General features: G+C 36.2%; 1 protein-coding gene across 6 annotated transcripts in view; it reads right to left on the bottom strand.

The window, feature by feature from the left end:
• The window catches only part of LOC122799976 (proton-coupled amino acid transporter 1-like), a 1348908-nt gene that overhangs the window by 658768 nt on the left and 676141 nt on the right, over window positions 1-13999 (bottom strand). For all 6 annotated transcript variants that reach the window (XM_044069408.1, XM_044069412.1, XM_044069406.1 and 3 more), the window contains one exon: window positions 13656-13754. In XM_044069408.1, the coding sequence (XP_043925343.1) occupies window positions 13656-13754 (99 nt within the window). The remainder of the gene's footprint in view (window positions 1-13655; window positions 13755-13999) is intronic.

Genomic DNA, 13999 nt, shown 5'->3' with positions numbered 1-13999 from the left:
AAAAAAATAAAAGTTAAACTAGAGAGGGGTTTTACAAAAAGGGACCTGAAAACACAGACACACAAAAAACAGAAGAAAGGGGAGAAAAAAGGGGATTTTTTTCCTCACAAAAGTCTCGAAGGCTTGGAGCTGTAGATCAAGCTGCTGTTGGATAACTGTGGCAAACTAGATCTGTGAGGTCAATCAGGGTTGGCAGGGGATTATGGGTAGGGGAGGAGCTTGGAGCTCAGATCTAAAGCTGTTGAAAACTGCCGGCTCGGATCAGAGGTCAGATCCGAATCCCATAGGTTGCTGCACAAATGAAGTTAACTACTTCAGATATTTGTTTTTGTCTATTCCTAAATGACCATAAGTAAAAGTGAATTTCATTACAATTATTCTAAATGGTTTTGGAATTAATAACGGGCTAAGTTTTGGCTACCCCTCTTAGTTTACTACAAAGAGTAGCATATATCGTAACTCAAGGTAGGACTACATTATGGACTTATTCTGCTCTTTTGGTTCTCATCTCCTCTTGCTATGTTCTTTCCAGCTCTGCTTAGGTTATCATCTTCCCAAGTGTTCCTGAAATTGACACAACTTAACTGGAAGCCATATAAGTCAGTATTTCCCTCATAATTCTGACAAGAAGTGGTAAGTCACTTCTCTTAAAAATACAAGTACAGCCTTTTCCCCCTTCATTTTGGTCATCACCTATAAGGAAAAACTCATGAATATAACTTCCACCAAAGGTTATGGCTATTCCCTTCATTCTTGGAGGTAGTTTTACCTAACATTTCTTTAGCGTATGTCTTATGTTTCTGACTAGCTCTCTGTACAGCAGATGGAAGCTTAACATTCTGTTTTGGTTTGTCTTTTTTTCTTCTTTTTCAGTACAAGACCCATGTACCCCTTTTTCACTTTCTGTTTCTATTTACATCAGTGCATTCTTAACATAGGGATTTTCTGAGTCAATCTGTCAGTCTCTGAGCTGGTTATTTAAAATTAATAGCTGGAGTCTTTTTGGTGAAACCCACAATTCCTGTCAGTTCCTCAACTGGCTTCCTTCAGATTCTTAACCTGAATATTTTGACAAGACACAGTAGTAAGAGTTATCTAACTCTTCCAACCAGAGTCAAACTTGGGTTCTTTTGTATCTTTTAGACCTGCATTTTTCTCTTTGCTTGGGCCATGATGTCTTCCTGGTAGCGTATCAAGTTGAATCTCTCCTACACCCACTCCAATAACTTCTACATTTCTATACCCAAAACAGTTTGCATTCCTACTAGCATTATAGGTTATCCAATCCTGTCTCCATAAAAGCATGACCCTTCTATTTTCTGCTTATGCTATACTGTGTGTTAATCAGTGTAATCCAGTTTCCTGAGTCCAAGAATCCAATAATTCCTTCCCTTCTACTATACTGGCATATTTCATGAAGTTTGATGTTAGCACAATGGTAGAAGGAAGATTCTACACCTTTAATAGGAAACCATTCAGCATTATCACACCACTTATATACATTTAGGCACATGTTTAACAGTCTGTTAACTAGTATTTTAAGATTTTACAGACATAGTATTACTATCATTAACTATTCAGTACTTGTAATACATCCAGTATTACATCTGGAGTATATAAACCAAGTCAGTTCAAATGCCAACAATTTTTACTTGGACACAGGCAAGGAAATGAAGGCTTAGTATTAGGGTTTTGTGTAAAACAACTAGCTCTTCAAAAGATTTATGGCCACACTAAAATACCTATTTCGTTAAGTTACTTGGGAGTGTCCGCTTAAATACATCTAGAGGTAACATTTTCAAAATTTTATTTACACCATTTATATAAGGTTTTAGCCAAAGTTTCAAAATATGTAATAACTGACATTTGTGATTTCATCATTTTCTCCATACACTGTGCCTGTTATGACACATACAAGGCCTGCACTTCAGGTGAAACCCAATTCTTGCTAAAATCTCCTGTTTCCCTTCCTAGTAGACAAACATCACAATCTTCCAGATCCATACAAGACTTCATTGCCTCCACTTGAATGAAGCAACATAGTTTGTCTCACTCTGTCTGGGGAGCAGTTTTCCCTAGCTACAAATCTTTCAAAACCAACCAGGTATACATACCTCCATGTCATTGTCTGGTCCACACTTCTTCAGTGTTATTCTGGATATGGGAAACCTCTATCCTCAAGGTAAAACAATGCTTAGTTACCGAGGAAATCTGATGCTGGAAGTTAAGTTTTTTTTTCCCAAATGAGAAGCATCTTTATTAAATTATCATGTATGACACACAATCTTACATTTACATAAATAAAAATACACCATATCAACACAATGTCAATTGCAAACATTATACATTACAAACCATACCGACAAACTGTAGCTTCAAACATTATGCATCACTTATAATATATCCAGTCATTGTCAGTCAGCCATTACACAGCTCATTCAAATCACGCCTTCTTTTAAACCTCATTCCTCCTCTTAATGTACTGATGCCACACTTCCCATTTTTCCCATGTAATTTGCTACTACCCTTTTCTAAAGATCCCAATTCCAGTTGTTTTCTCTCTGTTACTATCTTCATTACTTCTAGTAAAGTTGGTTTAGACTTTTAGATTTTCATTTTCTAGTAATTGCTGTTTTGGCAGCCGTCATAATTAGACTCAGCAAGGCTTTACTATGTCTAGGCAATTCCGATTCTGTATCATAGCTCAAAAAAAATCATCTCCCCAGTCAGTGTAATCTGCTCACTCAGCATCTCCAACAGAACAGTCGGCAGAGAATCTCTAAAGTCTGCGAGCTTATTACACTCCCAAAAATATGTTCCCAAACATTTGTTTCTTGCTTGTCACACCTCCAACATTTGCTATCTACCGGAGGAAAAAATCTTTGGAGCCTACTTAGGGTATAAAAATAACTATCTAAACACTTCCAGGCAAAGATCTCTTCTAGACTTTGTTGCACATTTGGGAGATATACATATACCCACCCACCCCCCATTGTCTCTGTGAATTGCTTATCCAGTCTCTCTTCCCAATCCTTTAGCTCCTTTGATTGATTCTTACAATTATCATGCAATATTTTATATGCTTTACTAATTATTCCTTTTTTAACTGCAGCTTCTGTTCTAGATACTATTAAAAACTCTACCAGTGCTGGTCTTTCATTTAGGACCCCCTGTTGCTTTCTCTTTGCCTATACTCTAATATAATCAGTCCTTGATACGGAAGGCAGTCTCTAACCTGTAGTCCAAATAAATTCTTGGCCTCTTCCCATCTGATTACCTTTCCCTTTCTAGTTATTTACTCCCAATACCTTAGTTCCTTTGCCAGTTCTCTCCAATACATTCCAGCCCCCTCTTGCCTATTATCTGTATCCCTAACCACAGTCTTCCCTATTGGTAGAATCCCTTTCCTCCATTCTCATGTAGGTTTAGTTCTTAGAATACTCCCTGCTATTTTATGACTATAATACCCCGTATGATTTTTGTTGTTCTCCTTATGAGTCTGGATACAAAATCCCAATCTCTTCTTATTTCTTGAGCTTCCTCCCTGTATCATCATTCCATTCCACTTTGAATTATAGTTTTCTGCTTATGCTAGATATGTAACAGCCTTAATTATGTTGCTTAAAATACCCACTCAAATTGGGTAATCCTAATCTGCCTTGTTCTATTGGAAGAATCATCTTAAACCATTTGACTCTTGCCATCTTCCCCTTCCAGATACAGTTCTTTAACTCTTTTTAATTGCTATCCACAGGTTCTCCTCTGGTTAATAAAAATATGCCTCACCTGCGCATAACACTAAAGGGACTAAAACATTTTAACTTCTTGCATCTTACTATTGATATCCATATAACAGAGCTTCTATTTTCTCATTTTTTTGTATTACCTTTTGTTCAGTCTATTCCTACGTATCATTAGCTGCCACCCTAGAATCATTTTTGATCCATACTCCTAAATACTTGATTTTATTATGTCCCGATAAGTATGGATATTGCTGAACCAATTTGTATGTGGAAATATAATTTACCGCTACTGCTTTTGTTTTAGCTTCATTAATTTTGTATCCCAAAAAGGTTTGAAACTGTATCACTACATTTCACAACACTGTAATGTCCCTTTCTGGTTTTGTCAGGTATAAAATAATGCCATCTACAAATAGAGTCAGCTTTTCTTGACTACCATACCAATTATATCCTTGAATTTCTGAGTCCTTTATTTTCTTTGCCAGTGGTTCTAAATACAATGCAAATAAAGTGGAGAAATGCACCTTTGCCTGGTTCCTCTGCTCAGCAGAGATTATTAGAGAGGACCCCGCCCACTTTAATTTTCACCTCTGATCCCTCATATATCCTCCTAATCAACCTTATAATTTTATCAAGGGAATGCAAATGTTTCCATTGCTCTGCTCATAAAGTCCCAGTTTACCCTGTCAAATCTACATCAAGACCTACCAACAACAGTGGTATTTTGTTATATTCTGTTTCCTGCTAGATCATCAGCGATCTGTTATGTTCTCAAATGTCTGCCTCCCCTCCACAAATCCATGCTGATCCATATGTATCAATTTTGGCATTACTTTTGCCATGCTTTCAGCCATTATAGACAAACACTTTATAATCATGGTTTTGTATCGAAATGGGCCTGTATGAAGCTGGATCTGATGGAGCTTTCCCCTCTCTAGGTATTACAGCTACAACTGCTTTCTTCCAGAATGTTGGTGCTTCTCCTCCCCTTAAAATACTGTTAAACAAATCTTTCCAGAATTGTATCAGTTCTTCCCTCCTAGCTTCAAATCTCCACAAGAATACCATCTATTCCTGGGGACTATCCTGTAGATTAGTTATACATAGCCATTTTTATCTCATCTCCTCCTATCCTATTATCCCAGCCTCCCCTAACATCTAACCTTGGCATATTTAATTCTCCCATAAACATTTCCATTTGTATCTTTTCTTGATTTCCATATTTCTCTGCTATAGACTTTCATAGAATTTCTAAAATACTTCTAATACCTCTACAAGATCTCTTATCTTCCTTATTACAGGCTTCCTAAGCCTAGTGACAGCCCCTTCTACTTCTATTGTCTGAGACGTTGTGCTAAACGTTTTTCTGCTCTAGTGTTATCAAAAAAAAAAAAAACAGTTGCATAACAGCAATCTTTCTAAGTTCATACATATTATTGAGGTAATCCCTTATTTTCTGTTTAGCATTCTGCGTTTGCTCCTCCTCTTGTTCTTTGAGATTCCCCCTAGCTTGCAATACTTTAACATTTGTCAGTCCCCCTAAATAATTCTTATTACTTCTTAACCATATCTCCCTTTCTTTTATTTCAACCTTATTTTTAAACTCCACTTTAATTTTATCCCATTCCCTAACTGTACTTTCAGAAGAAATGTCAATCTTCTCTAATAGTTCCTGAATAATTTCCACTACCAATTCCTTAAATTCCTCTCTTTTCAACAGATAGGTGAGGAAGTGCCAATGTCTCATTTTTATTTCATTACCCTGTGTTTTTATTTTAGTTATTATTGGCGCATAATCTGAAATAGTTACTGGGTGCACATCAAGACCTTCAATTAAAGGCATGCCTATCCCTGTTTTTCTATCTTGGGGAATAATATGTACATTCACTCCAAACTCCTAGTACTGAATTCACATCTTCCATGACAAATATTTTTATAAATTTCTTTAAAAATCTACCCTCCTTTGTTATAATTTTCCATTTCAGGCCACTCAGACACATCTTCAATGTTGCAAATCAAATTCCAGACCCCACCTATAAGTAATATTTCTTGCTGAAAGCTGATTATTTCTTCTACAATTTTCTTAAGCTCCATTATAGCAGTTTTCAGTGCAATATAAATACATGCCAGTGTGATCCTCTTCCCTTGCCAGTAGCCCCTTTGTACTGCAATCTACCATTATTGTATTTTTTATCCTCTTCTATTACTACTGGAGCTCCTCTTGCAATTAATGTAAGTACTCAACTCTTCCATTGCCCCAGGTATTCTGCTTAACAGCCATCCGGGAAACCTTTCTTTATCAAATTAACATGTTCAGTTCTTTCCAAGTGTGTCTCCTGTAGCATAACCATTTGCAATCTACATTTTTAAAGTTCACTGTTCTTTCTTTTTTGTATTTATCTGTAAAGCCATTAATGTTTAAAAACATTACAGAAAGCATATTCTTGAGAAATTATTCTCACTTTTACATACAACAGTTTTTGTTGTTGTTAAATGTCTACTTCCATCTTTTGTGTATATGCATGTAGTGTTTGGCAGGTTAATCTTTTATACAGTTGTTTCTTGTCATCTCCGTTTGAGCCTATGCCACAGTTTATTTGTTTTACTGAAGACCCACAAGCTAAAATAGACATACACATCCTATACCCCCCAAAACCTAATAGCTCAATAATAATGCACAAAACTATGTACATCTTCAAATATTGAATTTTTACCCTCCTAATAAGAACACATGTTTCACAGACAGCCACACACACAGGCTCATGCTAACCTAAAAGAAAGGTTCTACATGCAAAGATGCATGGTACAGCCTGCGGTTCTATTAAGTGCTGTCTGGTTTTGTCTTATCTTTATAGCTGTCTCAGCTAGGAAAACACATGAATGCTTTCAGAAAACATTTTCTACAAACTATGTCTCTATCAGATTGTCTGCTAGAGACATGAGAACCAGACACAAAAATTTTACTAAAAAAAGCCTTATAATATTCAATATTCTTTTTTACTTGTTTTCTCTTAAAATTTCTTACTAGATTAAGTTAATGGCCTTAAGCCATTCATTCTCCTATGCAAGAATGAGAAAAAGCACACCAATTTTTCTTTTGTCTTTTAACCAGATCTTTTTTTTTGTTTGTTTTAATTAGAGTGCCTGCTGTTCTTTTTCTTTTGGCTTTTCCTAGTTAGGGGTCGCCACAGTGGAACTCCGGTCCGCTAATGATTGTCAGTAGATTTTTACAGTGCCAAGGTGCTAGCTCGACACCCAGCCTTCAACGAAGGCATGCCCATTTACACGTCTTTTGAACGCCACTTGACCATGGGGAGAACATGCAAACTCCACAAAGAAGACGCTCCAGCCGAGAATCAGGCAACAGAGTGCCTAAATTTCTTAAAACTGAACAAGGAGAGAGAGAGAAGAAGGGAGAAAGTAAAAAAGAAAAAAGAAAACAGGATCTAGTATCCCCATTACACTTAAAAATAACTGAAAAAAATACTTTATAACATGTAAAGACAATCACGCACTATTTAAATACTACTATTTAAAAAAAGTTTTTTTGCAATTAACTTTCTCCCCTTCCTCTTCCCTTCTCAAGTATTTTTCCAAACATTAATAACATGAATTAGGGCATATGCTTTAGAGTCCCCTACAAGTTTAACAAAGTCCAAGAAAGTCCAATATTTCCAGATTTTTTTGTTCTATTCATGTTCATCTCCATCTCCAAAACCCTGCCTCTGCATTTCCAACATACTCTTGATTCTTCTAGTCAACTCTTGTGCTTTTTTCCCCTCTGTAAAGCATTTTCCATTGAAACACTGGAAAAGGCTTCCCTGGCACACTCTCTCTGTGGTCTTTATTACCAGAAGAACAAGAAGCAGAATTTTTATTTTATTTTATTTTACATTTGTTAACCGGGCTAGTCTGACTGGATATATTTCCATTTTCAGTAGAGGCCCGGAGAGAAAAGCTCCTCAGAGAGATAATACGTATTACATGCAATGCAAAGAGAAGTAGTATACAAAATATACTGTATCAGGACAATATTATACAAGGAATCAAACTTATAATAGACATAAAATTAACACTTGTACCAAGGAGTACTCATGGCTTTTGAAAACAAAACACAGGCATATGTTATTTAGAGTAATCAAACATTATAAGAAAGAGAAAAGGATATTTAAGGACAGCTATGTAAGTAGGATAGTTTTAGATTAGATGTTTGTAAGTGTCCTCAGTAAACTGAGTAAAATAATTAGGAGGGAGAAGGATAGAGGAGAAGTAAGTGATAGAATAGTGAGCAAATAAGTAGAAGGTAGCAAGGATCACAGAGATCAAGATGTAGAGGGGTGAGCTAAATACATGGGTTCAGTCTGGGTTAAGGCAGGGGCATAGCCAGTGTTTGGTAAGGTAGAGTCTAAGTTTTTGTTTGAAAAGGACAGGAGATAATATAGAAGTTAGTTCAGTGGGCAATAGGTTCCAGTGTTTACCAATGGAGTTAGAAAACAGGGAGTCACCGGCAAGGTTATTGGATTTGGTAGCAGTGACTAGGAGTTTGTTAGAGGAGCAAAGAGAGCTAAGGTTAGAGTAAGGTGTGAGGAGGTTAGAAAATGAAGGGGTGTTGTTTGGCAGATAAAAAGATTTGTGGATGATAGGAAGTTGCGAAAGAAGCAACATGTTTTGTAATTCAAGCCAGTGAATTTGTTGTAGATTCAGGCAGTGATGTGTTCTGAAATGATTACCAGTAACAAATCTAGCTATACTATTGTAGGTGGTGGTCAACTTGGTAAGATTATTTTTTTTTAGGTTAGTGTAAATTGGTGAGGCATAGAGAAGAGTGGAGATGAGATGAGAGTGGGCCAAAATAGCTTTGGCTGTTGGGGATAGGAATGTTTTAATTCTATAGAGGGAGCCCAGTTTTCTATGTACTATTTTGATAGTGTTGTTTATGTGATAGTCAAAGGTAAGATTGTTATCAATTGTCACTCCTAGTAGCTTGGTAGAAGAGTCAGATGTTATGAGAGTGTTGTTAATAGAGGAGATAGAGAAGTCCAGTGAGGGGGATCTGGTTGTGGGTTTGAAAAGGAGAAGTTTTGTTTTTTTGGCATTAAGAAGTAGGCAGCGTTTTAAGAACCATGCTTCAACCATATGGAATACATTTTGAGTAACAGTTTGAAGCTCTGGGATGGTTTTTGCAGAACAGATGAGTGTGGAGTCATCTGCATATTGTATGCATGTAGCTTGGGGAATGGCCACTTGTAAGTCATTTATGAATAGGGAGAACAGAAGAGGCCCAAGAATTGAGCCTTGTGGTACACCGAGGGAGAAAATAACCCTCGGTAGGGAGAAAAGAATCTCCTATTTCACAGCTCACCTTTTGTTGGACAAACTTTTGTATTTCTTCCCTTAGCATGCACTTCATCAAAAAAATGATTCTGTTCTTCCAGGGAAAAATATTTTGAAGATAGATGGGTACAGCAGTTTGATCTCATGCGTGCTTATCGACATTCCCTGAATAATGGAATACATTTACTTCTCTTCTGCCTAGTGTACAATGACTAGTTATTCTCCACAAACACTCTGCTGTCTCCCACTTTTAGTATTTTGTCCTTTTGCCACTGTCAGAATAAACTTCTGCTGGTAAGACTGCATCTTTAGTATTAAAGGTCTAGGTTATTTTCTCATAGCCAGGTTTGTAGCATACACATGATGTGACCTTTCAATTAACAATTCCTGTTGTGGAGTACCAGTCCAGTTGCTTATTTGTACTTTCATAAAATTAATACAGTCTGTTCCTTCCAGCTTCTCAGGTACAGCAGAAAATCTCAGGTTTCCTTATACGCTCTGTCCTCTAATTCGATTATTTTTTTAAACATCGCTTCTTATGCATGGTCATATTCAGCCAGCCTTTTTCTTCATTTCAAACTCTGAGTTCTGCAGTTTTATCACTTTATCTGAATATCTCTTTAAAGCTTCAATTTTTTTCCAGCCTTTTATTGTCTGAATCGATGTACTCCATCTGTGTTTTACTTATTTTAGTCAGGTCTCATTGCAGTGGTCTTCTACTTTTCTAAGGAAAGAAAAAAGCAGGTACTGGCTACCACGCTGAACAGCTTCAAAACTTTTATTTAAAACACAATTAAAACAGGAATGCGCGCTTTCAGGACCAAGCCCTTCTTCAGATACAAAACTCAAATGAAACTGCAGTTTTTATATAGCTCTTCAGTTATCATTCAGTACCGCACCCTCCTTTTCTTTAGTGTAGGTCTTAAAGGTATAACCACATTTAAACCTGGGGTTTTGTATGCTGCCAGCTCAATGATCCATTTAGTTTCATTCAACTCTGTCTCATTAATCAAATCACCTCCTCTATTGTTTTTATTTACACATTGTATAACCATAAACTTAAACTTATGATTTTCATACTTAAAAATGTTCTGGAAAAGTGCATTATGTTCATGTTTTAATCTTACAAAGGACAAATGGTTCAAAATTCTGTTTTTCAGCACACAGTTTTTCCTACACAGAATGAGTTGCAGTCCTGACAGACAGCCAAGTAAACAACATTCTTTGTTCTACAATCTGCATATAAAACAAAACAATATTGTTTTCCTGATACAGGGTGTACATAGCATTCTGCCTCCAGAATGTACTCACATGCTTTGCAATTTCTGCACTTTCGTGTACTTGCACGTTGTGTAAAATTATTCCTACTTTTTTCTGTCTTCCCTTCATGACATAATAAATCCTTCAGATTTTTATTTCTTCTAAAGCCAAAAACTGTTTTTTCTCCCACTACCTTGACTATTTTTTCATCTGTCAACAAGACATTCCAATTCTATTTTCACATATTTCCCCTATGTTATTACTATATGTTAACATTAGCCTCACATTGTCCATCTGTGAGGCTCTAGAATGAACAGGGGTTCTATCCTGTTGTCTATGGGAGAACCGATGCTAGACCTATTACTTCTGTATTGTTTACTCTTAGTAATAGCATCTTTAACTCTATTTTCACTGTATCCCCTTCAACAGAGGTTACTCTCTAACTTGTCTATTTTTTGTTCAAAATGTGTATCCTGCATACATATACATGAAATTCTATCAACCTGCCCTCTTATTATACCATTGAACGTACATCTTGGATGCACGTTGTCATAGGATAGCATGCTATTCTGCCAACAGTTTTTTCTGAATAAGGTCATGTCCAAAACTCCATTCTCATCCCTCAGCAATTTTACATCCAAAAAATCCAAAGCTCCACTGGAATACTGCATGGTGAATCTCAAGGAAAATGGTTGTAGATTCTAAATATTCAACAAATTAGTGTAAATCAATGACCCCCCCCCCAATAACAAAAAAAAGTCATCCACAAAACGCACATAGAAAATTAACTTGTCCTTCCATGGATGTTGTCCTCCATATATAACTTCGTTCTCCCAGTAAGTCAACACTAAATTTGCATAAGTGTTGGCACAGGGAGTGTCCATAGCCACCCCCTGCTTCTGGGGATAGTATGCATCTTGACATATAAATATGTTATTTTCTAACACTATTTAAAGCAGCTCACTTATCAGCCTAACGTTATCAAGCTCAAAGTTAGCTACTTGTGATAGCATGTGTTCTATGGCTGATATGCCATAGGTATTGCTAATGACAGTAAATAAATTCTTTACATCTAGTGTAACCACACTATAGTTCTGTCCTTCATTACATATAATACACTCATGCAACAATGTTAACAAGTGTCCTGTATCCCTTAATATACTGTGAAATTTATCTAAAACTTTTTCAATGTACAATCTATCCAAATGGATACATTCTCGGTGACCCAACTCCTGCCTGAGACGATAGGTCTCAGTGGGGGGTCAACCAGATCTTTATGTATCTTGGGTAGTACCTCGAATATAGGCACCATTGGATGTTAACTCAATGTGCAGCCATCTTGGAAGTCACCTGGAAGTTCAGGTTTTAATCCATGACAGCATACTTCTGATGAAGGCTAACCAAGTGTACACCTGTAGTTATACTTCTTTCCTGAAGACTAACCATGAGTTATTCATTGTGTTGGTCAGAGGCAGGGCATCTCTTCTGAAGGGAACAGTGGATTATATTAAGGTCTCAGGCATTTTTTTTACCAGAACCATTCCCAGTCCTTATACACAAGAAGTGGATTCACTACAAAGCCAAGCTATACCAACATAATTAATAACGTTTAAATGCAGCACATTTCATCAGTAATTTAAAACTTTGCAGACTGATTCTAGGGAATAATACCCAAGCAAAACAGGCAGCTTTTGGGAAAGTCACAGTATAAAAAGACTGGATTTTTTGTCTAAAGAAAACACCAATGTATATTTGTAATAATCAGAACAGTCACTGCAGACACCCTTTCAATTTGAAACTCTCATTGTTTTTCCCCCTTTACAAAATTTAGATTCAGGGGAAAAGGAAAATAAAACATAATTCATAGCAAATAGTTAAACTTAAAGTCAAAATAAGTTTCTTCTTGGTTTCCTGCTCAGTAGAATTTTCAAAATTCAAGGAAAAAATTATTATTATTTTTTTACATTCAAGCAGAGTAATCACTTACAAATCGAGTACAGGAACAGTAGCTGGCAAAACAAATGAACAGTACTTACATTAAACTAACAATATACCAACTCTCTTTACATTTTTACAGACTTTGATAAACTGATATATCTCCTGTTTAGTCACAGTCAGTAATAAATACAGTCAGTTTCTTGTTTAAAGAGTATCAACTCCATTAACTCACAGGGATACCATGTGGTTTGCTTTGCTTCATTACATCTTTTGTATGGTATTTGTAAATATTTCTATAGTCCTCCAATGACCTTCTTTAGATTTGAAGGCCACAAATCTGATTTATAACAAGGCACTGGGCTTTAAATATCTGTGTGCAACAGTCCTTCATTAACCTTAACCTCCTTACCTTATTTTTGTTCAGTACCCTTAAAGGGACCATCCACCACTACATTACAAGACTGTTTTCAGCTAGCACATTTAAAGAGCCCTGCCACCACTATGCTACCATTGCATCTGAACTACAGACAGACATACTATTTTATCACATCTACAGACAGACATACATTATAGACTCAGACTAGATGCATATATGTAGATATAAATACAAATGTAGATGCAGATATATGTGCAGATACATAGGCAGATTCATATTTGCATGTCTATAAATGCACGGACTCTCACCCAGCAGAGAAATGAATGCTAAAATGTTAAGTTGATTTAAAGATCATCATCAATTTTACCACCAATTCCTTCAACAAAACAGTACAATCACACAGCTTATTATATATCTGACTTTGAATACATTCCTACTGGTTCAGCACATACCTTTTTAGGTGTAATTTGGATTACTGTCATGCTTAGTTTCTCAGATACCTGTTCAGCATTTATTTAAAGAGTATTTTCCATAGGTAACTGACCATCAATCTTCTTTATTTAAATCAACCATTCCTGATCTTCTCTCTAGTTTCTGAGCTCATTATTCTCAACATGTCATATTGTACTCAGCCTTACTTCATTTCACACAATCTCTCCAAATCTTGTCCCCATTTCTGTATGCACACTGCTCTGATGTTACCATCCCAGTTTGCATATATGTGTGTGACATGGATCTGCTACACCTTATTTTCTCTGTGCATAATACTGTAAAAGGAGTCCTCTTGTCTAGGGAAATGTTTTCATCTGTATAAATACCAGTTCAAGTTTTCCCAGAAAACATACCACATATTTTACTTGGGTCAGTACAAGTAAACTAAATTAAGTAAACAATAAACTTTTATTAAATACATGATGGTTTGGTAAAAGCCTGAATGGCAGCAGTAACTGTACTATGCACCACAAAATCTTAACTACAATGAAAGGATTTATTTTATTACTTACTACTCCAATGCCTTCAAATGCAAAGATGGCTGTTCCAAAAAATAATGGATAGGTCTTCCACCCTGCCAAATAAGGCAGCCCACGAGGGTCTGGTATAGTCTGCAACAGGCAAACATATTAACAAAACTGTAAAAGACATTTAAAACATATACAAATGCATATTAGTTCTGTAAAATATTTAGGCACAGTCAGTGTTTTTTGAACAATGTTTTCAGTCTAATAAATGTGCAAAGGATTTAACAAACTCAGGAACAGTTCTGCTAAATAGTTGGAACAACTCACCAATATATTAATGCAATAATGTCAGTTAATGTATTATGCCTTACTCCAGTACTTACTGACCG

This window comes from Protopterus annectens, chromosome 4.part0, assembly GCF_019279795.1.
Source record: "Protopterus annectens isolate FY-2018-M chromosome 4.part0, PAN1.0, whole genome shotgun sequence".
Classification (NCBI taxonomy): Eukaryota; Metazoa; Chordata; order Ceratodontiformes; family Protopteridae; genus Protopterus; species Protopterus annectens.
The sequence above is the reverse complement of the archived record's forward strand: the minus strand, read 5'-3'. Positions and strand labels throughout refer to the sequence as shown.